Source organism: Adiantum capillus-veneris, chromosome 24, assembly GCF_014529385.1.
Source record: "Adiantum capillus-veneris isolate H3 chromosome 24, ASM1452938v2, whole genome shotgun sequence".
In the NCBI taxonomy this organism is placed as follows: domain Eukaryota; kingdom Viridiplantae; phylum Streptophyta; class Polypodiopsida; order Polypodiales; family Pteridaceae; genus Adiantum; species Adiantum capillus-veneris.
The window spans coordinates 1519172-1544493 of NC_140954.1; the positions used below are offsets into that span (position 1 = coordinate 1519172).

Genomic DNA, 25322 nt, shown 5'->3' on the forward strand with positions numbered 1-25322 from the left:
TTAATGATCGATGGCAAGGTGCATTCAAAATCAAACATGCACCTTCAATTTGAGAAATTTTGTTTGCTATATATATAGAGGGCTACAACATGTCTAGATGAAGATGTGAGCGTACTTCTCATTCTTTTCTTATTTTTATTAATGTTTAGAAGGTTTGAGGGAGCATTGGGAGGCCTCACTCTCACCTTGACCATAGAGATAGGATGTGTAAACATTGTGGTCTCCATTACAGAAATAGTAATAGTAATAGTAACAGTAATAGTAATGTACAAAACCATTATACATCCATGTTACACACAGACGGTGTAAGTAATGGAGAATTGTTGTTGCCATGTAAGCAACTAAATGTGGTCATCTCTCGCATCCCAGCTCCTGATTGAGAAGCATATGCGCCCGCCTCAACTCGCCCTGCTAGCTCACACAAATACATACAGGAGATCAGAGCATAGCAACGTATGTATGCATATAAAATAGAAGAGGGCAAGACGTAGTTAACCTGATGATGGTGATGGTGTCCTTGTCACAGGACGCTTTAATCTTCTCCTGCAATCGCAGCAGTCGCTTTTTCTGCTTGCAGAGGTCCGTCTGTACAGCATCCACAAAGCTGCAGTTCAATCGAAGAATCCATGCCGATCCCAGGAATCTAATGCAGAGCGGTGACTTACCTTGAGCCTCTTGTTTTCTCCTTTGAGGAGAAACTCCTTCTGGCGGAGCTTCTCCATGGCAAAATGTGCGGCCAGCACCTCGGCTTGTTTTCTGCCACTCTCTTTGGACCATCTGCAGGGAGGAGGGATTGCATAAGTTCTTAACTACGAGACTGGACTTTTGGTTTTATGTAATAGGGCGAGTTTCCACCTTTGTTTCTCCTCATTGTATTCTTCTCGAAGTGCCTCCAGTTCCTTCTCCTGCACGCAAGTCCGTATTCAACAACCTTGTATGAGCAAAGCTGTGCGGAGTAAAGAACATTTCCAACCTTGTCTTTGGCTGTTCTCTCGTGAAAAGACGCCCTTTTTATCAAAGTCTCAACGTCCTCATGATTAAGAAGCGACTGCACGGATGGCATTGCACTAGTGCACGTTTAGTAGGTTCATGGAAAAGATGAGGGTTCGTAATAAGGTGTTTGCACCCTTACCGCATGAGTCGCAATGTCAGACTTCACTCCAAGGAGGTCTCTTATCACGTCGTAAGTCATCGCCTCTGCCTCCGCAAGTTTTCTGTGAAGCCGAAATATCTGCAGCAGCAACCATCACATAATTTACCCAGATAGACAACCTCTTCCTCTAATGCCTTCATACTCCTTGCTAACTACCTTGGGTCAACTTGGAATCCCAAAACCAAGAACAAGGCCTTACACCAAGTACAAACATAGTCCAGCTGGTTGCCGTACCTCTTTTTGGCGCGATGCGGCCAAGTCTTGAAGCTCATCAATACGATATTTATTCAGGTATAACTCTTCATCTTTCTCATAGCTTATTTGCTGGGCCAATCCAGAATTGATGCATTTAAAAGGAGAAGTCGAGCAATTTCCAACATGTCTTTCTCCTGCATTTTTTGTTGTTGGGCTGGCCATTCTCAAGTGCCCCCTTTCTTGATTAAGGTTGTCAGCCATGGCCTCCAAAGAAATAAGCTAACCATCACAAACATCTCAGAACCATCAAAACAAGGATTGTGTTACATCAAATATTCAATTAATAACTATGAGGATAATACGAACATACTTTTTGATGATGTGCTGTGGCTTGCCTTTCTGCTGCAAGCATGAGCTCCTCGACTTGCACCACCAGATTTTTAATCTGCTACAAAGGATTGATCAAATATGAGGCATCACATAAAGTGGCCCTTGCCAGCCTTTGAACAGAGAATAATTGATGTTCTCAGAGCAAAACAGAACTTTCAGTAACGACAGGTTCCTAGAAGAGGGTCTCAAGCCTTGAAAGAGAAGAAAGGTTATGCAGAAAAGGGAACTTTAGGGAGGAGAAACGTTCTCGTAAGGACTATGAAAGCATTAGGGCCAACTGCGTCAATAGCATTCTGCAACTTACACCGAGATCCAGTGAGACTACTCATACATGCATCAATTTGGTATAGCTAAGAAGTTGATTTTTTCTATTGTAGACAATTAAAGTTGGTTGGAATCTTGTTAACTGTGACATCAATAATCCTAAGAATGGACTAAAATATGAAAAAGCATCGCCAAGCATAAGAGAGATTCAGTAAACAGTAGTTTTGGGAGTGTTCAGAGCTGTGGATAAGTTCGGCATTTTGAAGTAGTGATACACTTAGACGTCTTGTCTCTTGCATCTGCCAGGTAATCCCTGGAGCCCTTATTGAGATAAATACCTTCTATATACTGCAGCCCTTGTATCTCATATCATTCCGGACTGACCACCACTCTTCAACGGGAAAGCAAAACTTTTGGTTTCTAGTCAAGGAAAAAGGGCATGCAATTTTCATGACTACCTCTATAGATTTTTCTGCGAGCTCTCTCCTCAGTGTTATCACTTCAGCAGAATGTTGACCTTGAGTTTCACTGGAGCTCAATGGATCATGGTACTGCTGATGTCTAAGTGCTTGCAGCTCCATCTCCAAATCCTCCCTTCTAAGCTGTTGTAGTTCTGCCTCTGTTTTCAAGATCTCTATCTGCCAGAAAATGCTTGTAAGAGGCTGTAAGCAACAATGGACTTCGTAATTCAGACAAGAAATCTGTCTACAGAGTTCCTGGCAAAAATATATAAGGTGCACATGGGGCACCATGACATTTACTCACTTGACTCTCTAGCACACTGATTGTCCTCTCAAACTCGTGGATGGATCTTTCCATTCTGTTAAGTTCTGATGCATTTTCCTCGATGCAACGCATACTTGTCTCTGCAATCTGGAAATCAAAGATGACAGGGACTAAAACTTAGCATTGGCACAGTCTTAGGATACACCCAAATTAATGATAGCACACTTTAAATGATGGATTGTGAATTAACACAAAGATATGGTAGGTAGTTTGATGCACCTGTTGAGCCTCATCAGCAAGCCTTTTGCTTCTGTCTGCAGCCAGCTCAGCTGTCTTTAACTGTTTTTCTGCATTGGCCAACCTGACCTTTAACTGCTGTTTTTCATCAAAGGCTAAACCTAATGCTTCCTTCATGTTGTCAAATGAGTCGGTCATCTTTTGTTCAATCAGGAAGTCCATGTCCAGCATTTCCAGCTGGAGTTTTTCGTTTGCTTGTCTTTGCTCTTCAAGCATTGCTTTCAAAGAAGCAATCTTTTCATCAGCTACTTCCATTTTTTGTCTCATTTCTGCGTTCTTCTTAGCCATGGAAGTCCTGCTTTGCTCAGCTTCAAGTATGATGACCTCTAAAGAGATAGCTTTCTTTGTGCTCTCGACCTGCTCATTTTCAAGCATGGCATAATCACTTTCCATCTTCTGAAGCTTTTCATCTTTGATCTCAAGCTCTGCTTGGAGGGAATCTAGCTTGTTTTTCATGTTTTGGTAATCTGCAATGCTTTCTTGTAGCAGGCTGAGATCAAAGAAAGATCCTTTCAAAAGTTCTTGTTTTCTTTTGAGCTCCTCTTGTAGATCCTGCTTCTCAGCTAAGGTCTTATCCAGTGTTTCACAGATGACACTAGAGAAACTTAGGCAGGAATTTGCATCTTCTTCCAGCTTGGACAATGCAACTGCAAAGCTGTTTAAGAAGCGACCCCATGCATCCTCACCTCCCTGTTTTTGGGATAGTGTGGCAACTATGCCGTCCAGCTTTTCAAGCAACATGTTGGTGTCCTCATCGTATCTTTGAAGTTGCAATGGTATTTCAGCAGCAACATCCAGTTGAATTTGTTGAACCATTGAGCTGTTCTTGATCCTTCCAAATGCTTTTGCTGATTCATAACTGTGAAGACTCGTTTCTTGTAGCCTAATGTTTGATTTGTCTGGGCATCTTTCTTCCTTCAAATTGATCAATTCACTTTTTTCAGCCAGCATTTGTTTGCTGTCCTTAGCATAGGCATCGCCTTTGCGTGCACATAGCTCTTTGTTGTCCTGGCATACATCTTTGAAGCCACACTCACTGTCGTCTACCATGTTTCCCGCAGGAGTAGAGTGTGTTCTCTCCCCTTGCTCAAGCACAGAAGATTGAACTTCTGTGAGGTCAAAAGTCTTCATGATTGTGTTGTTTGAAATCAGCGCTTTCTCTTTCAGCTGCAGCTCCTCCTCTTTTTGGGCAACCAGGCGCTTTAATTCAGCAATCTCTGCACACATGCTCTCTCTTTCAGCATGCCATTGGCTCTTCAATGTTAGCTGTTTTCCTCTTGCAGACTCGATTGCTTTTGTGAGAGTATTCACCATAAGCTCTGCTTCTCTTATTATAACATGTCCATGTTTGAATCTCTCCAAAGTTTCACTTGCTTCGCCTATCTTCTCGGCAGCATCTAGTCTTGTTTTATCAAGCTCTACAAGGATCGTCGCTTTCTCCTCTCTCCAAGCATCTGTAATAACCTTTAGTCGACCCTCCAGCAATGGCATTATACTCATCATCTCTGCTTCCATAGCCAGGAGTTGTTTCTGCATTTGAGAAGTCAACTGATACACAACTGCTAAGCCATTTTCTAGGGAAACAGCATCCCCTTTCGATTCCTTTGTGCATATGTACGCTTCTTCCAGTATTTGTTTGGTATTCTCTGCCATCCTAAGGTCTCTCAGGGTAGCTTTCATCTGCTTCTTCACAACCATAAACTTGTCATTGCCCTCTTTAATTTCAGCAGTCACCTTCTGAAGTTTTAGTTTCACTTGAAACTGATTCTCTTCAATTCCACGCAACGTCTGCTTGTAAATCTGCTCACCCTGTAGTCTTTGCTTCTCAGAGCATTCAAGTTGCTGGCTCAGACAAAGCAAACGTGTTGTCAATCCTTCCTCTTCCTTGTGCAACTTCTCAACAATGGTTGCAAGTGTTCTCTCCTCCTTCTGCAAAGCATATATTTCGTTTTCCTTTGCTACTGCATCTGATTGAAGCTTAAGTACTTGACGCTTCAGGCCAACTGCTTGAGATTTTGACTGTTTTATGCGAGCCTGCAGCTTTTCTGTGAGTGTGCAGAGTGCATCAAATTGTTGGCCTTCATCTTCTAGCATCTGAGACATGTATACCAATTGTCTTTCAAGCTGTTCAAAAACCTGTTCATCTAACTCATTGTGAGTTGACCTTTCTTGCCGGCCAATGTGCAACAGCTCTTGCATTGAAGCTAAAGCAAGTTCAATCTGCAGTATGGAGTGCGAGTGAGCCCGCTGTTTTGCCTCAGCCTCTGAACTGTATGGCATAGCATGTGCATCCAGAACAATATTTCTCTTATTGCGTTCATTTGATAGCTTTTTGCCTCCTGTTTTGTGCCATTCACGTAGTACATTGATTGAGAAGTTGAAAGAGTTCTGTCCATTCTGGGGCTCTTTTGTGAAAGATGGGTTTTCATTTGCATGAAACGTTGGCAATCTTTCATCGATGCTCAATTCATGTGGTTTCAATGTACCTTTGAACTCACAATTCTCTTCAAAAGGCAAGCAATTTTTTGTCAAGCTTGGCAGACTACATGATACTCTATTTTCTCGCTGCTCTTCACTAGCTTTGTCGCTTGCATCTGATTTCAAAGCTCTCATGCGCTTGCCCCCCCAGTTAGGTGGAAGTGTCTTCATCGACTCATTCCGTTTCCGCTTATGCTCACCTACTGCCACACCACACCAAACCTTGAATTGACTTTCTATTTCCTTGGCGGTTTCAAAAGCCTGCTGCAAGAAACATCTAATTTCTTGATCATCTCTGTGGATGATGTCTGGATGAATAAAGCTTATTGGCCGGTTTTCACTGGCATTGAAGCTGTGTTTGGTTATGCTTTGGAGTTGCTGTAAAGCTTCATCAAGTGCCTGAGCTCCTTCGTCAAGAAGGCAGTTAATATCCATCTGGTCACCTTGGCTTTCAATTCCACTCTTGATGATGTTGCCTGCTTGAGAGTTTTCATCAGACATTAACTTGTTTTCCTCAACGAGTCGTTTGGAGTTCGCTGTCTGGTCACTTTGCTTCATTTGCACAACATTCTGCAGATATTGACAGTTCAGGAAGGTTACAGGCTCACATACATGCCGACAACAGCAACTTATTCCCTGATGATTTTCAAAGGAAAAAAAAAGGCGAGCATTTTTCTCAGCAGATGATGTTTTGAGAGGGACGGTGGCTCTTATATCTTACCTGTGTATATGAGTTGGTCTGTTCCTTGTGTATGGAATGCATAGCATTGCCTTGAAGAGCCTGCACCGGGATGGTTCAAGTGTCTCATTTGAGTATATTATAAAGTTGCTACTTGTCCTTCTTTATAATTTAAAGTTGTAAGCAGCACACGGGTTGTGTCTGTTCCTACCAAGCTAACAGTTTCAAATATTTTTAACACTAGGTAACATGCTTTGCAGTACCTGTCTTCTCAAGTTTGAAAGCTCTCCCATTAGCATTTCTCTCTCTTTTCCATGTAATTCATCCTGGCTACATTTTTCAGAGAATACCATCAAGAAACATGCTATTATTGTTACAAATCAGCAACCTCAGCTTTGTGGAGGTTACCTTCTAAGTTGTTGTATCAGTTGCTTATTCTCAAACGCAAAGCGCAGTAGTTCGGGCTGTTGATTCATTCGCTCTTTTAATAAATGCACTTCTTGCTGCAATGCTCTGTTTTCTTCTTGAAGACAATTTTCCGCTGATAGCACAGCATCCTCCACTCGTTTAAGCCTCTGGATTTTATCCTCTTTGAGTTGCAACATTGTCTTTGCATATTCCAAGTCCCTCTCATACGCCTCGAGCTGAGTTCATGCCGTGCTCAGTTTAAAGATACTGGTAAAAGAATAGCATACACTGATCTCTTGTTCTAGTACCATGCAATTAAGTTGCCCATTCACTGCAGCAAGTTCGTGGTTCTCTTGTTCTGCGCCTTTGGGGTACTCTAAATGGATTCCTTCAATCTGCATTTCGTAAAATCAAGCCCAAAAGGTATAAATAAGTAATACAGCTGGTGACACATTTTAAGAAAGTATGAATGCAAGTAGGATCAAAGCAGAAACTCTTAAAACCACGGTCATTTGAAAGCTTAGGGAGCTTACTGTTTGCACATCATTTCTTGAACCACTTGCTTGTGTGTCTTGCATTGGTGCCACTGGTACTGATTTTGATGTTTGGTCTTGCAGTCGCTTGAGCTCTTTCTACAAGTTCAGGTACAGGTGGTTTAAAAGACAAAGATAGGATCAGCAACCCCAAAAAAATAAAAAAGGAAAACTGATTATGAACCTTAAGGTCTTGTATCTGTAATTGAAGAGCCTTGACATCTCCAGATGCATCCTCATTTATTATGGCCTGGTGCAGGCAAATAAAGAGCTGATTTACTCCAGTTATTTCCAGAAATGTCCAGAAGAGGCTATCCCAGTGATGCACGTTAACTTGCGCGCTTGTTTTCAGGAAGGAATTTTTTATATCAAAAAGAGGTTATTTAGCTGTTTCTTACAAAATAAAACACTATCAAAGGATTATTTTGGAGTGCTTTCTGTGGAATTATGAATGAAAAAGGTGGATGGAGGCATATTGACATTGTTCTTGATGAATTTAACACAAATACACCAGAATATTCGCCTTCTGCATTATCTTCATAAATCTCCAGATGAGGTCAGGCCCTAAATGAAGAGCATTCATCCAAACTTGCACACATGCATTCTTGAAGGAATGGTCGACAGGAATCAAAAAACAGCAAGAGCTATTTTAAGTTCTTTCCTTGCATGTACACTCACAGAGGCCAATTCAAGGAATTTCTTTCAAGTGGAATAAATAACAAAGAAGGTGATGGAGAGCATAGCATGCTCACATTGTTTTGGATGAACTTAGCACGTTGGGCAAATTTTAATGTACTGAGTGTCTCATTAGCACACCTGCACAGAAAAAAGGGTCTTATTATCATATTTCAAGCATACAATACCATTTATCTCAACATTCTCGCAATGAAAAGAGTGTTCTTGCAATTTTGCCTTGATAGCAATCTTGAGCTGGATAGCTGTTCTTTACTACAAAAACCATTTTTCGTACACCTCGTCTACTAGTGCACATCAGGGTAAAAGGTGAACTGTGCAAGCTTATTCTAGAATATATTTAAGAGTATGTACATTGTGTACAGATTACCCATCCATGAAGGTGGAGGGGAGTTCCTCCATGGCGAGGTGCAAGAGGAGGCAGCACTTCCTACAGACCTTGCTCTCAGTTATAGGGTGAGGAATGATGAGTTGGGCTATAGCTTTTTTACTAAATTTTGAAATTTGATCATCTACTTCGTACTTTAGATGCCATATCATGGAAGCTTGTAAGGCCACAGTATTTTAGGAGAACAATGAGTCCAATCTCTCTCCCTCCACTTCATTTGTAGGTAGCAAAAGTTGATGGAAGCCTCAATTACTTCAATTATGTCAGAGGTTTTACGAGTCCATCATTATCTGATGAGCACGCATTTACACATGAAGCTATGTTTCCTTCAGGATCTTGTAAGCAGAAAGATAATTTCAATTTCGAAAACACACTCTAACAAGTTCTTGATGTGTAGAGAAGAGTAAAAGCCTTCATATTGCCCCGTATTGAAGTCAACAAGCGAAGACCAAGTCTATGCATCTATAGTTTCTTCGATGTTCACTCATTTTCTATGTATTATTCTCAAGGTGACTAAGAAACGTTTCAAGTTTCTGCTATTTTATTACCTTATTGTAGCAGGAAAAGTGTGACGTGCTCTCTACTGTGGGGGCTCCTCGTTGCAATATGCGTGAAACCCCACTCCAACAGAAAGAAAACACAATAGAGCAAATGAACGAGCAACTCAAAGACACAACACAAAAGACCCCGTCCTCAATGGAACTCAACTAACTCATGGAACCAATAAAGACTATCAGGAAGCGCACACAGTTCCAAGCCAGGACTCGCACGTACAGTAGGGGTATCGAGGCTCCAATAAGCAGGGAGAGTGCAAATGTGCGGTGCTAGACCCAAGACACGAGACTCAAGACGCAAGACCATAGAAAGTAGATGAAGCATAACACGACTAGAACCAACTACACATATATACAATCATAAAGAGCCACCAACGGCTAGCAAAATATCCCTGACAGTCCAGCTACGTTTATCTTATGGCTCATCCCTCACACGGAACTCTCTGTGTTGGCTGCATCTATTTTTGGCCTCCAATTTGCAACAAAACACCTATTTGGTGACTCCCTAGCTTGGGAACCACAATAGAAGTCTCCACGGACAAAATCCCAAGTAAACAGTGACTTTCCACGTATTTATAGCACTTTACAAAACCTAGCAAGAAATTACAGCACGTTGAAATCTCTGTTGTTGGCCTCCAATTTGCACCAAAGCACCTGTTTAGTGATTCCCTAGCTTCATTGAAGCTCTTGGGACCTCTAGGCATCAAACTGGCCAAACCCTAAACATGCAAAAAAGTACAGTAAGTTGTAATTCTCTGTTTTGCTCTCCGATTTGCGTGCCGATCACTCTTGTGGGTAGCCCTCAAGCTCTCGCACCTGTAGGGTCACTTACCCTTTGAATTAGACGAATTCTTGCAGGAAATCTCTCTAAATTGTCATGTACAAGCACCCAAGGCTTTCCCGAGGCTCCCCTTGTATTATGTTGCATTTTAGGTGCGAAACCCTAAACCTACAGAAAAAACACAACAGGCTGTAATTTCTGTTTTGCATCATTTTGAGCGGAGCAAACATGCCTACGCGTGTCTCAGAAGCTCCCGTACGCAATGGGACAGTCCCCTTATAAATTGAACAAGTTTTCACACGAGAAACTCTCCGTTTTTTCATTCCTTCGTGATGGAACTGTGCGTACTTGTAGGGGGATTAGCAATTAGCTAATCCGATTCCTATACATAAGGTTCTTGCCTTGGCAAACGTGCATAAAATCCTCAAAATTGTACATAGTCATCTGGGAAGCCCTACTAATGGGGCATTAGTATATGTGCAAAGGGGAGAGAGAGATGCGCGAGAGCAAGTCATTGCGTTGTATGAGACAAGTGAGAAGACGAGCTTTCCATTAAAGTTGTGAGCACCTGCACCCACTACTCACACACACACATTGTGGAGCACTATGATAAAAATCAGCATCAACCTCAATTTTGGACACCCCCTCCTGGGATGAGATATTTTGGACTGAGTGTTGACTTGCAAATGGCTCTCCTACTACCATGTGTCCAATTTGCTCCTTTTGGTGTAATTCCTAGTACCCATCAACTTATAGAGTTTTGCCGAGGGGCTTAAATGAGCCACTTCCTTACAAGTCGGATTCCAGTGCCGATCGGCGAACCAACTCATGGCTACCTGGCCTTGACTTCTGCGGGTGAAACTCTCGGCCAACTACCGTTTCATAATGCCATGCAATGTTCGGACATTTGTGATTTCAAAAAGAGGGTCCCAAAAATTAAATAAAAATCAAGGGAAAGAAACCAGCAAATATATATAGTGGTTGTCACAGTCTCGTGAAGTGGCATTGGTGACTAGCAGCTAACTGCTCTGCTCCAAGCTCAATGGTAGCAATAGCATTCTTTGACTCTTTCAAGATCTCCATAGATAGCCGAAACAGCGAAGTAGAGTCTTACCACAATTGAAGATCCACCAGTAGTACCTAGGAGTGTAGGGCTCTCAAGGGGCACTACAGGTAAGCTAGTAACATGCTCAGTGACGAGAGAACTGAGATAGGGAGAGATGACGAGGTAACTGCAAGTGGTGTGTAGGAAATAGTAATTGTGGCAGGAGTGAAGACGGAAGTAGGAAGAGGTGCATGTGAGAGGCTGCAGACGAAACAGACGTAACAAAAAGAGGTGAATCAAGAATGGCAGAGCTTGTAACAGACTTGGACACTCCAAAGACTGGCGCCCCTTTCGGTTTTTCTTTTTGTATTAATCAGTCTTCAAAGTACAAGAGTGGTTGGGTCTCACTCTCACACTCTACGTCCAGATGCTCAGCAAAGTGGGAGCCCAAACCACATAGTTATTTACAAGGGTTGCCCAAAAGCAGTGCCCCAAAAGCTTCAAATCAAAAGCCTAAAAATAAAAGCAACGACTCTTTCTCTCACAAGCTCTCTTGAGCTTCAGAAAATAAAGCAAAGACTCTCTCTCTTCTCAAATTGCATAGCTAAAAAGAATTAGTGTAAATCACGCCGCAATTTTTGAAATTTTGTCATACGATGCCACTTCATCATGCCTCCGCACTTTCCGGGATTTCCCCTGCTGCCATTAGGATTAGGGTTAGGGTTAGGGTTTCTACAATTTTAGGGTTTGCAGGTTTTAGGGTTAGGGTTTCCAAAAATTAGGGTTTCAGCAACAGCTAGGATAAGGGTATGCTCTCGAGCAACCACGTCATCACTTTGTGACATACCCCCCTCTTGAAGCAGACACTAACTAGACACTAATTGTTAGTACCTATGTACTAGGAACACACATCTAGCACATGTACCAATCGACAGTCACATCACACGACATCACAGGACATCACTAGACATCACATGACATTCAACATTCATTCGGATCTTAGACCATGATTTATCGGCAATGTAGCTAGCAATCGCATCTAGATCCAGTCGGGACCTCATCGATGTCCGATTGACTAACCCCTATTGCAACCATGTCTATTCGAGATCAATTAGACCAAAATGCTGCAATCATTTCGTCTATCAGTTCCTGCACTTAAAAAGAAGTCAAGAACAAATCAATATCATATTCAGGAATTCCATTTCATAAAGTCATACAGCAGAATACTGTTAGCTCTCAGTATCCCTGAAGCTCAAAGAGACATCAGTGACTCTAGTATCAAAATCGAGGCATCTGTTGACAAAGGAGCGGAGTGACTCCCCTCTTGTGCATCCCACTGCACCAAATCTCCGGCCAAGCTGAATTCTGGGTTCCATTTGGAGTAGACTATGCTAAACCCAAAAGCCTCGAGGTAAAGTTTCACAATCTGAGGAGTATCTGCGAGGTCTTCCTCCTCCATCCACTTCGCATCCAATGCAGGATAGTTCTTGAACTTGACCAAGAACCTTCTTCGGACTTTACCTTTATTCTTCGTATCCTTATGTACCAAATCTGTTCAGGAACAAGGATCTCCTCGTTTTCTTCCACTTCGGGTTTCTCATCAGGCTCCCCATCATTAGGCACATCACCTTTGAAAGGTTTCAAGAGACTCACATGAAATGCATTGTGAATCCTCCAAGTGTCAGACAGTTTCAGTCAGAAGGAGACATCATTTATCTTTTCAGAGATCTGGAAAGGTCCGTAATATCGCATACTAAGCTTTGGAAAAAGCCTCTCCTTTCCCTTTTTCTTTCTCATGCGTGCCTTCTCAAAACGTAAGAGCACCCAATCATCCTCCTTCAATTTCAAGTCGCGACGATGGCGATCCGCTTCCTTTTCTATCGTTCTTGAGATTTCTGCAAAGTCTCGCGAACCTTGGCAAAAGCCGTATCTAAGTCTCGCGTATACTCATCCGCTTCAAAGATCTTATCTTTCGTGCTTAGGAAGGGTGGAACCTTCACAACACCTTCAACAATCTCAAATGGCGCCTTCCCCGTCGAAGAGTGTATCGTGTTATTGTAGGCAAATTCCACCAAAGGTCAGTACTTTTCCCATTGAGTCTTTTGATCCGAGATATAAGACTTCAATAAATCTAGAACCACTGAATAGGCAATCTCAGGTTGCCTGTCAGTCTGCAGGTGGAACGACGACGAGAACTGCAACCGCGTGCCAATGTTCTCCCAAATTGCCTTCCAAAACAAACTCGTAAATCTGGGGTCCCTGTCGGAGACAATCGTCTCAGGCATGCCATTTAATCTGAAGATCTAGGCCACAAACAGTCTCGCTAACTGATCCGGCTTGACTGTCTTCTTCACTGGAATGAAATGAGCCTGCTTGCTAAATGTGTTAATAACAGTCCAGATACCATTATGACCACTCTGTGTTCTCAGGAGATCAAAAATGAAATCCATTGCAATACTTTCCCAGGGGCAGCTGGGTATGGGTAAAGGCTGTAACAATCCCTGTGCTTTATGCCTGTCAAACTTGACCTTCTAGCATACTAAGCAACTGCGCACAAACTCTTCCACATTCTTTTTGAGTCTCGGCCAAAAGAAGTATCTTTCTACCCTTTCATGGTGGTAGCAATGCCGCGGTGACTCGTAAAAGGTGGAGAGTGGCATTGAGTCATAACCTTTTCCCTCAACGGCTGTGTAACGCACAACATGGTTTTTCTCATCAAGTAGCCATCCCGAATGGAATATCCCGCTACTGTCTCCCCATCCCGTATCCGTGTGAAAACGTCTGCAAAACCTGTATCTGTGGCGTACTGGTCGACCATATCCTCGAAGATCCTATGATGTATTGCGGAAATAGCCAAAACCAACGGCTTCCGAGACAAAGCATCTGCCACCACATTCTTTTGTCCCTGCACATGGACAATCTGGAAGTGAAACTTTGACAAGATGTTCGCCCACCGCATCTGCTTTTCCGAAAGCTGCTTCTGTGACAAGAAGTAGCGCAAACTCTGATGGTCTGTAAAGACAGTAAAATCCGCTCCGAGTAGGTAATGCCGCCACTGAGCAAGAGCATGGATAACCGCCAAAAGCTCTTTCTCAGAAATCTGTGTTGTCATTTCCGGCCTTGAGAACAATCGGCTCTCGTAAGCAATGACATGGCCTTCTTGCATTAAGACCGCACCCAAACTACACCACAAGCATCACAATATACTTCAAATAACTTCTGCAAGTCCGACAAAGTCAAAACTGGTCCCGTAGTCAATTTCTCTTTCAATGTCTGAAAGGCAGTCACCTCTGTGGGTTCCCACGAGAAAGGGACTCCTTTCTGTGTCAAGATATGCAAAGGGGAAGCAACCTCTGTAGACTTTCGAATGAACCGCTTGTAGTACGAACACAGTCCCAAGAAGCGTTTAGCTTCATGGACATTCTTCAAAACGGGCCAATCACGAATAGTCTCTATCTTGGCCGGATCCATTTGCACTCCTACGCTGAGACAATGTGTCCCAAAAAGTGTATCTCTGGTAGGAAAATTTTACTTTTCTTTGCATTAATCACTAACTTGTGATCTCGTAATGCCTGAAGGACCTGAAGCAGATGATCTCTACGTTCTGCTTCATTCTTGGAGAAAACAATGATATTGTCAAAGAAAGTGTCAACAAATAGCCTGTACTCTCGAAAAATCCTGTCCATCATTCGGTTAAATGTCGCAGGAGCATTGGTTAAGCCAAAAGGCATCACCAAAAACTTAAATAACCCAAAAGTCGTCCGAAAAGCTGTCTTGTAGACGTCTCACGACGCGATTCTGATCTTATGATATCCACTCTTCAGATCAACCCTGCTAAAGCACGAGGATCCCTATAATCTGTCGAGTATATCATCGATCCTAGGAATCAGAAATCTGTTTTTGATGGTGATTTTTTTGAGAGGTCTATGATCGATGCACGTTCTCCAAGATCCGTCTTTCTTCAAAACCAACAACACTGGAGAGCAATACGGTGAAGTACTAGGCTGGACAAGACCCTTTTCCAAGAGGCCTTTCACTTGGTTCATAATCTCTTCATTCTGTGCTCAGCTCACGCGGTAAGGTGGCCGGTTCGGTGGTGTGCTTCCAGGTATCAGACCAATGGTATGATCTTCACGACGAGCAGGTGGTAACTCGCCTGGTAGGCACTCTAAGAAGCAATCGGCGTGTGAGTGGAGAAAATCTTGGCGTTCTTTTGTTCAGGTCAAAACATATTCGACCTTTATCCATTGTTCAGTTCTCTCCCAAAAGAATGAGTAAAGAAACTTAAGTTCATCAAGTACAATCTCTGAGCCCTTCATTTGTCAAAGTCGCTTTCTCGGCCCGGTAGTCAACCATGGCGTAGTTCTTGTGGTACCAAGGGATTTCGAGTAGAACGTCACTCGCGTGCCCTAAGCACCCTTTTGTCATTGCAAACGAAGTTTGCCAATGCTCGGTGTAATGGCAACATCCCGTCTGGGTGTTACTCGAAGTACCTCTACCTGTGGCCTCAGCCTGTCGGGCGTAGTTCCAAATCGAGCCGCCAATTCCAAGTTGGCCTTGGCTCCTTTAAGAGCTTCCTGATCTTTCACTTTGTCCCAAGAGCAGCAAAGTTTGTACTTTCATTTATTTGATTCGGTTCGGCTTCACGCCATGTGGTACTGGTCCTGCTTTTTATCTGCCTTTTCTGCCACATCTCTCAGCTGCTCTTGAACTCTCACGCCTTTCGTCGTCCTTGTCATTATGTTCTTTCTGTGCCTTTTTAGGGCACTTCGCAAAGATATGTCCATGTTCCCTGCATCCAAAGCACTTTCCCTCCCTGATGAAGCGAGCTCTCTCCTAAGGAGTAAGCTTGGGTATCACAAAGTGATGACGTGGCGGACAGCAAAAACCCTAATTTTTGCCAAAAACCCTAAAATTCTTACAAACCCTAATTTCTGCAAAAAAACCCTAATTTTTGAAAATCGCGGAGGTGGAGAAAATTATTTTATTTTATTTATTTATTTTTATATTTTTGAGCGACGCAAATCTCAGCTTTTGCTCTCATTGAGAGAGAGAGAGAGAGAGAGAGAGAGAGAGAGAGAGAGAGAGAGAGAATTTGCTTTTGCTTTCAGAAGCTCTCTGTGAGAGAGGGAAAAGAGCTTTTGCTTTCAGGCTTTTGCTTTCAAGCTTTTGGGGCTCTGCTTTTGGCATCCCTTGTAAACCTTTAAATAAGTGGCTTGGGCCCTTACTTCTCAGAGCATCTAGACGCAGAGTCTGAGAGTGAACCCCGAGCCACTCTCTTGTACTTTGAATTGATTAATACAAAAAGAAATACCGAAAGGGGTGCCAGTCTTTGGGGCCAATATCTCTAGGCACAGAACTCCGCCGGGCCAGTGCAAATCTATTGTGATCTGTGAATTGTTTTGAAGTGGTTATTTGGTGGTGTCGCGATTGATTCTTGACTTGGAGTGTCCAAGTCTGTTACATTGGGTCGAGTTTGTTCGGCTCGTTGTGTCATGACCTCATCGGTGGGGTAAGTCAGACTGCCAGAGTGAATGGCAAAACCCCGCTTCGCATGACTCATCAACTCCTGAATAGAAGCTGACTTCTGTTCCAAGCAGTGATCTCGGATCTTTGTAGGTAGACCCAAGGTAAACCGCTCAATCTGTTCTCTTAACGAGATCTTCTTGAATGAAGAGGCGGGTAGAAAAGAGCTCCAAAATCTCTCGCAATAAGCATCCACTGTATCTTTCTTGGTCATCCGAAGATGGTTCCAAGCAGCTCGTATATCGCGTTCGTACTCTTGAGTCAGCAAAGAAGAAACAAGAAGCTTCTTAAATTTCAACCATTTAACTGGTGCAGTCTTGTTTAAAAGAAGCGTGGACCACCAAGTTCGAGCATTCCACTTAAAATAAGAGGCAGCTCTCTGAATCTTGGAGTGCTCTGAGTAGCGTCCTCCCGCGAAAGCGATGTCAAACTGCTGTATAAAAGACAAAGCCTTCGAAGCATCTTTATATCCTGAAAAAGTGTCAAATTTGATTGATTGTCCACCTTCCTTGAACTCTTGGACTTTCTTGCTTTTATCTTCTAGAAAGTCATACTGGTTGGCTTTATAAAAATTCTTCTTGTTCGCATAAAAGTTGCCGTCATCCAAGTCTGAACTGTCTGTAGACGAGTCCTCTCTAGAACTGTCACTCACTGGGCGAGATTTAGATTTCTTTGCCTTTTTCTTACCCTTTCCGAAGCGTTGTTTCTTGCTTCGCTTTTTTGCCTTTTTTGTCTTCTTCGCTTGAATCCGAAGAGCTAGAAGAACTGTCAGAAGAAGAAGAAGAAGAAGAACTGAATACTCCTTCAAATCGAACACGCTTCTTCTGTTTCTTTGCCTTATCAAATGTCAATTGACGACCCAAATAACCCGGGAAGTCAGTGCCTTTCTTCTGCTTTTTGCCGTGCTTTTTTAGCACGTCAAAAAGGTGAGCAATCCGTGCATCAACCACCTCTTCTAATTCCTTCTCTGAATATTCCTTGTGAGCAGAAGGTTTCTTGAGAGCGGGTTTCGGGGGTGGTGTTGTGGTTTTCTGCCATTGCTCGTGCACTTCCTGAAAAGAAGTCTCGCTCATATATTTTGCCAATTTTGGGTCCTTTGCAAAACTGAGCATCATCTTTGTTGCATCGCCGATCAACTGACGACGCTTCATCTCTCGTTGCTCCGCCTGAGTAGGCCGAGACGAGCCATACTCTCTGCCGAAATCTTCATTGTGATCCCTTCCCGCATCTCTGGATGCAGAGGGAGTCGATTGATCCTTGTGTGAAGCCATACGTGCCGCGGAAAAAAAATTGGGATTGAATTTCCCGTAGAAGAGAAATCGGCCGTGCTCTAATACCACTGTAACAGACTTGGACACTCCAAGTCAAGAATCAATCACTACAACACCAAATAACCACTTCACAGTTCACAATAGATTGACACTGGCCCGGCGGAGTTCCGTGCCTAGAGATATTCGCCCCAAAGACTGGCGCCCCTTTCGGTATTTCTTTTTGTATTAATCAGTGTTCAAAGTACAAGAGTGGTTGGGTCTCATTCTCAGACTCTGCGTCCAGATGCTCTGCAGAGTGGGAGTCCAAATCACATAGTTATTTACAAGGGTTGCCCAAAAGCAGTGCCCCAAAAGCTTCAAATCAAAAGCCTAAAAATAAAAGCAAAGGCTCTTTCTCTCACAAGCTCTCTTCACTTCACAGTTCACAATAGATTGACACTGGCCCGGCGGAGTTCCGTGCCTAGAGATATTCGCCCCAAAGACTGGCGCCCCTTTCGGTATTTCTTTTTGTATTAATCAGTGTTCAAAGTACAAGAGTGGTTGGGTCTCATTCTCAGACTCTGCGTCCAGATGCTCTGCAGAGTGGGAGTCCAAATCACATAGTTATTTACAAGGGTTGCCCAAAAGCAGTGCCCCAAAAGCTTCAAATCAAAAGCCTAAAAATAAAAGCAAAGGCTCTTTCTCTCACAAGCTCTCTTGAGCTTCAGAAAATAAAGCAAAGACTCTCTCTCTTCTCAAATTGCGTAGCTAAAAAGCATCAACGTAAATCACGCTGCAATTTTCGGAATTCTGCCGTACGGTGCCACGTCATCATGCCTCCGCACTTTCCGGGATTTCCCTTGCTGCCATTAAAGTTAGGGTTAGGGTTTTTGCAGTTTTAGGGTTTGCAGGTGTTAGGGTTAGGGTTTCCAAAATTAGGATTTCAGCAACATCTAGGGTTAGGGTTTTCAAAATGCTCTCGGGCAGCCACGTCATCACTTTGTGACAGAGCTGACCACCGACACAGTAGAACTAGCAGCATGCGAAAGGAGGAGAGCGTCATGGAATGCGCGTTGCCTTAGTCTAGCTCTTTGAGAATGGCAAAGGAAGTAGTAAGTCCGCCGTGTTTTTTACCAGTTTGGCCCTGTTCTTCTTCTTCTTTTGTGGTTGATCTGCAACAGTTTAAAGAAATTTTTATCTTTGTTTTTGAAGTCAATCGTCACGTATCCTTATGCACTTCTACCGGTTGACATGGATGTTGATGGACCCAGGCCAACATGGGACAGCAAAACCTTGGAAGCTCGACTAAGTAGACAAAGTTGGTTTTTGTAGGAGTGAGGTTTTACGTATATTGCATTGAGAAACACCCTCAGTAGACAGCACAACACAGTTTTCTTGCTTTACTTATACTGTAAGCAACTTAAGTGACTCTGCAGACTCATCATACTATTAATCAAGGCCCAATCGTGGCAATGCTTTCAACTCCCGACCATACTGAAGTTGCATAATCTTACTTTCTTGCTGTTGGGGTAGAGACACTACGCCTTTTGCCCGGGCAGGACGTCCGATATCCGGCCGCCCGCCCACGTGTGAACATGCCCTTATTCATGATACATATATGAATAAGGAGCACCTCACTCACACTAGTTCCAGAGGTTGCTCCACCCACATCGGTCTCGTGCTCTTCCCCTTCCCTGCACGCACCGCACCGCGCACGCGCGCACGCATCCACACTCATGCGCACTCACAAGTGGTATCAAAGCTACGACAGCAAACGACGCGCACGCGACCGCTTCCCGACGACAGACACGGAAGCGACGGAGCTTGGCCATGGCGGCTTTAGCTCAGCGGCGGCAGATCCGGCTCGGCAGCGTCAGATAGGAGCTCCTCGATGAGCATCCGGAGGAGATCGGGCAAATCTCGGAGTCTTGCGTACGCAGCCCCCTCTTGAGCCTCTGGGATTCTTGAAAATACTCAAGAATCAAGCAAGAAAGAGGAAGCTTGGAGCTTTGCAGAGCTTGAGGAGTGCAAATCTCGGTAGAGCTTGGAAATCTTGGAGTTCGACAGAACCCGGCAGTGAAGCTTTGAACCATTTGGGGGAAGATCAAGCAGGGCAATAGCTCGGCATTGCAAGGGAGAATTTGAAGTCGCTAGCAAGACCAAGCCTTGCAATTGGTTTGCAACTGGGGGATTTTAGAGCCAATTATGGCAGCAGCGGGTGAAGCAGGAAATTGAGAAGCAGCTGAGAGTCGGGCTGTAAGGTGCAGCGGAATGAATGTTTGAACTTTGCTCAAGATGAGTGCTCCGAACTGTGCTCAAGGTTCCTTTTGTTCTTATGGAAGGGAGAGCCTTCCGTTCTTAATGAGAGAGTGCAATGATCACAAACAAAGTGAATGGACGCTATGCGTACAAGTGTATGAGACTGAGAGAGAAGAGAATACGACACCAAAGACGTTGTAAAACCCTCCTCCGAAGGCCCCACTCTTGTCGGTGAGAGTGGTCTACTATTGATTGCACAAACTGGTACAAAGTGGATGCATGTGACTGATGAAAATCTAGGCTAGATCGATGACGACGACGGGAGTGGCAAGACCGATCTAAGGGCTGAAAACTGATGCTATGTATTGCTGTTCAAAAACGCTACTAGCTGAAATCTAAGGCTTGTTTGCTGCTGTCCCAAAAACGCTGATGGCTGGAATTGTCTGGCACCAACAATGCTGATATGGGCTAGTCTTTGCAATGCTGGTCTTTAGGGGTTCAAAGGCTGAAATCTGTTGGTTCCTTATCTGCTGAAAACGCCATGCCAAAAGGGCTGAGTATGCAGGTGTAAAAACGCTAGTATGCTGGATCTTATGGCGATGGTGTTCGTGCTGAAAAACGCCTGTTGCTGAAGGTCTATGGCGATGATGCTATGATGAAAAACGCTAGGAGATGGGGGATCTTGCTTGGAGGAAAAATGCCACCAAGGGTTCTTACTGAGAAGTTGCCTGTTGAGCAATGGTGCTCCTGGTGCCTCTTCTGCCATTTACTGCTAGTCTAGGTTTGCTTATATACAAACTTACTCAATTTGCCCTACCTACTTTCCACCAAAAGTCACTTAAAAACAATAAGTGAAAAATGTCAAAGATAGGAAAAATAGACTAAATGCACTGGAAAAATCCCCTGAAGGATTCTTATGGATTCTGATGGAAATGCTTACGATCATGCTGTGTGCAACCAAAGGATATGCATCTACACTAAGTGTCTGGGCATGCACGGTCTACGAACAGACTCACAAAAGTGCCAGAACACTTGCTAATCTGGACTGACTTGACTGAACCGAACCCTTGTCGTGCTGAAGCTTGTTCATGGACACATAGGGTTGGATGTGTCACGTGACAAGGGCATTGCATGAAGACACACACACTTGGGCAGCAGCTGCAGCCAGGTCAGGCATCGCAGCAAAATCAGACAGCTTGCAGTTCAAAGGCATCGAGCTTGGGAGAGTAGCATCGGGACACCCAGGCATGTGTGTGGTGCTCTCACACACACACACACACTACAGCAATTGAGGGAGAGAAGCCAGGCCGAGCAGTGGCAAGTAAGGAGAATAGCAGCCGTTTCGGGGCAGCAGGTCTCACTTATTGGCGCATCGCCTTTAAGTGGGAGTTGTTGGGGTAAAGGCGCTACGCCGTTTGCTCGGGCCGGACGTTCGATGTCTGGCCGTCCCCCCACGTGTGTACATGCCCTTATTCATTAGACATATATGAATAAGGAGCACCTCACTCACACGAGTTCCAGAGGTTGCTCCACCCACATTGGTCTTGCGCTCTTCCCCTTCCCTGTCCGCACCACACCGCACCGCACACGCATGCATACATCCGTGCACACGCGCACTCACACTTGCATCCCAAAGCTTTTGTAGAAACATAGAAAATTTGTGCTACAGGTATATGGTTTCATGTGGAAAAGCACAATTAGACACTAACAAGATTATGGGCGTTATGCGATTTGGGATTGGACGGTAATTGGTCTACCGTCTCTCTACATGTGTGCGAGTTTTCTTGCATACAGATTCTTGCCAGGCCGAAGAAGTTGATGACTTAACTTTAAGTGTGTAAACCTTTTGAGCAGAGTGACCCTAAGGATCCTCTTGGAGTCAACTTAGGAGCAATGGGAAGTTATTATCTTGGGTTTTGATGATGTGTATCCCACATTCAGTTGTTATTATTCCATCACAAAGCTGATCATCATAATATGTTAGTTTCATGTACAGTGTACCCTATCATCATCTATGTTCACATTCATTAGCCTGCAATTCCATGAGTTTGAGTCACCGAATGAGTAACTACCATAATGTACCCAATGCATGTGACACTCCATGTGTAGCCTAGCTGGCAATTATGCATTTCACTAGAGACCAAAAGCATCCCTAGAAAGAGGGGTCGACTTCTTTCTCTTGTAGATGAGGTAATCAATCCCATCATCATTCGAAGTTAGCCCTACATGCTACTCTCTAGCTATAAAGAGAGACTCTTATATACACTTTCTCAAGAATGCAACTTATGTCTATTTTGTTATCTCTTAATTATGAATGGCTCATTGGTATACCCAGCATTGAGGCATTAAACTAACCCAATAAGCCTTAAGGAGTTGAACATAATCACATAGACCCACAATAGTCATTTATTATGTAGTTAAGACCATCCCTTGAAAGCATCAACACTAACAAGGTACAAGTCATCCCAGTCCAAGAATGGCATCCCAAGGTAAACTTGCTAAATAAACATCTCCATCCATCCCGATTTGGACCCATCTTATCGCAAATCCCAGGACACTATCCCGGCATCTCAAGGCCTGTTGTCCCCATCATCGCAGGTCACTACGATACAAGCTTTTTAGCTCAATAATATTGTTATGTAATGCTAAATGTGAAATGTGGCATCAATTGGTTTCAGATTATGCTTGAATCAGAAATACAGTGAATTTTAATTTGTAAAAGCAATAGTGTGGATTGTCCATGACTTACGAGACAGCAGGGCTCACTGTCGCAATGATAGTCGTTTTCGAATTTCCACCCAAGGAATCCTGTATCAACCTGTAAGCTTAGATATGATAACATTTCGATTAAAAAAAGTTTCTTGGATATGGGGGTATCACCTGAAGCAGAAATGTCAGTTTTGAGTCTCGGTATGGAACGTGGCGTTGCTTTCCTTGTGCTACATCTACCAAGATCATGATGACTAAGCTGAAAATTTAAGCTGCAGATTACTCAAGAATCTTATGCATTGGACTGCACTTCTCAATCTACTAGGAAAAAGAGCTTACCCAAGTGTTGAAAGGGATTTGTTTATGTTTGCAGCCTCCCGAAGTCTCTCTCCTTCAGCTCCAGAAGCCTTTTGTCTAGCTTGCAGAATATTTAAGAATTGTTGTGTTTGTTTGTGGATCATGAGACTACATATGAGGGTTCAAGAAATCTTACCGCTCAGAGCCAGCAAGGTCAACCAGATTCAGCCTTCCAAAACGGAAATTCGTCACTGAATCACTCACCCACTGCAAATGGGCAACATTCATCATACACTGTATATGGTACCAAGATAAATTGTATATGGTACCAACATTCATCATACATTGTACCAAGATAAATTCATCCAAAGAAAATGATCATGCAGAGCACAACAACAAAATAAACCTCACAGATTGAGCAAGCTAATACCTGGCTCTCAATCACACAAGTAAAAACACCGTGTGAGCGGCTGCTCTCTTGGTTCATTCTTGTCTGGGCGACTCGTCTATTGGCAGCACCCTTTCCAATCCAGATCTCTCTCTCTCTCTCTCTCTCTCTCTCTCTCTCTCTCTCTCTCTCTCTCTCTCTCTCTCTCTCTCTCTCTCTCTCTCTCTCTCTCTCTCTCTCTCTCTCTCTCTCTCTCTGTGTGTGTGTGTGTGTGTGTGTGTGTGTGTGTGTGTGTGTGTGGGGGGGGGGGGGGGGGGGGGTGCGGATCAATGGTCGAAGAGAAGCATAGTATGAGTGGCAAACCATTAAGAGGCATTTCAGCATAAAAAAGCTTTATCTTTTATTTTTGTGTCAAAGAATTTTGATTGTGCCACCACTCATTCAAATCCTTGCAACTAACATTTGGCTTCTTTGCACACCAATTCCTGTATCTTATACAGGTTGTTGGTGTTAAGAGTGTTAGCAGCATTGAGGAAAAAGGGACTATTTTGGCTTACCTGAAGCAGCAAATTTGTGATGTCGCCAACGTTTTTGACCTCAATTTCTTTCAAGTTTTCAACATAGACTCCTTTTTTCGGATTTTCATGTATCTGTTCATGACAGAAAATGTACAAAGCTACTCTAAGTTGTGCACATGTGCTTGCCGGCGGCCCGGGGGGGGGGGGGGGGGGGGGGGAGGGGTGCGTACTTTTTAGCACTAATGAAATTCACCTGCAAATTGGTTGAGGTAGGCTCCAAGAGATCTGTGATTTGTTCATTGTAGATCTCCAGAAAGGAGCATTTGCAGGTGAAGATGAGCTGATCTTGTCTACATGATGCCTCTTCCTGTTACATACTTTATAATGTAAATACATGAGCCCCATGATGACTTTATACTTAACCATATGTCTGTGATGCTTACCATCTCTACCCTGCTAAACAAGTACTCAAATATGCGAGGGGTTATTCCACAATCAGAGCTCAATTTCTGGTCGCTGCCTTCAATATCACCCAGCATCGTATGGGTTTTACCACTACCTGTCTATGTGAATATAACCCAGCAAGGAGAAAAAAGAAATCAGTTTGGAAATCCTTGCACTCTCCATTCTGCAGATAGTGTCTGTCAGCTATGTATGGCAATATAGTATGATGTTTGCAACAGTCTTTTGTGGGCAGCTACTTAAGTGAACTGGGATACAAGTGCTTACTTGACCATAAGCGAAGATTGTGCTGTTGTACCCTTTGATACAGTTTTCAACCATCGGCAATCCAGCAAGTTGAAAAAGTTGTTCCTGAAGATGATTAAGTGTCATTCTATTGAGCAGTACTGGAGAGGTTCCACAATTCAAGCTATGGCGAACCTGTGATGTGCTTGCACAAGCGACATGATCAAATGTGAACCTTGATTCAGGCTGTCCTAACCAAGTCAAGGCATGCGGACTCTCCTGTCTCAAGCATGTGCTGGTTCCATTAGCAGCTGTTTCTGCAATATTGAGAGGTCGGATGCGAACAATCACCTAGAAGATGGTCATTATCTGTTAGCTTAAGGAACTAGCAAGAAAATTGGGTGACTCAACTGGTCACGCCTGTCTGTCTCAAATCAACACCTGCTCTTCACCTCAATGCACGTAGTGCATAGGCTGGTGGGCACGGTTGGAAATTGGAATGTCACAGAACAGAAATAGAAGATTCAGCATTTAATAGCAGACCTGGACGTTGTGATCTCGCCAGAAATTCTGATCCTGCTCCAAAGCAACATTCTCTGAGGCCAACGTATTCAATTTTGCATGCTGAGAGGATGAGGTGCAAGGTGTTGGGAAAAGACAAGCAATGGACTTGGAAGGAGGATTGGAATCATGGTCCATTGCCTGGATGTTGCTGCCACCACCGCCTGAAACAAGCAGCCTGCCCACTTCGATGTCACTGCTCGAAGCAAGCAGCTTCCTGCCCGCGCGCTTCCTGGTGCAAGGAAGTGTGCCATGAAGAAATTGGCGACGGGACTTTGCAGGAGTGGAGGAGCAGGAGGTTGGCGTGCAAGCCCAGGCATTCTCGCAGCCTCTCTTTGGATCGGCGAAGACTAATTGCTTGCCTTTCCAGGGGTTGGTTTCGTCATCGAGAATGGGATTCTCAAGCAGAGGAGTGCGAGAGCGAGAAGGGGTCATGGAGACAGACGTCTGCGCCTGGTTCTCCATCACACTCTCAGGAGAGGAGGAGTGTAGTCATCCTGAGCTGTTGCGCAGAGCTTTGAATTGAAAAGTTTTGAAAGAGGG

At 43.8% G+C, this 25322-nt stretch overlaps 1 protein-coding gene across 4 annotated transcripts; it reads right to left on the reverse strand.

Moving 5' to 3' along the window:
- On the reverse strand, positions 1–25322 carry LOC147425822 (kinesin-like protein KIN-12C). 4 transcript variants are annotated; one of them, XM_086498026.1, is made up of 29 exons: positions 24762–25321; positions 24414–24569; positions 24261–24344; positions 23975–24094; positions 23785–23898; positions 23571–23663; positions 23056–23145; positions 22822–22892; positions 22668–22742; positions 22500–22587; positions 22369–22427; positions 7876–7939; positions 7308–7373; positions 7124–7222; positions 6899–6985; positions 6591–6826; positions 6446–6512; positions 6225–6284; positions 3008–6073; positions 2768–2875; positions 2461–2640; positions 1719–1793; positions 1388–1627; positions 1133–1231; positions 974–1048; positions 856–905; positions 666–777; positions 497–585; positions 1–411 (listed from the first exon to the last, which is right to left on the reverse strand). In XM_086498026.1, the coding sequence occupies exons 1-29, from the start codon at positions 25242–25244 to the stop codon at positions 399–401; spliced, it is 6219 nt and encodes a 2072-aa protein (XP_086354152.1). In that variant the 5' UTR covers positions 25245–25321; the 3' UTR covers positions 1–398. The 4 variants fall into 4 exon arrangements, 3 of the variants coding, with proteins under 3 accessions (XP_086354152.1, XP_086354153.1, XP_086354154.1); XM_086498027.1 differs by having other exon boundaries at positions 2–408; XM_086498028.1 differs by having other exon boundaries at positions 2–411; positions 856–899; positions 24762–25320.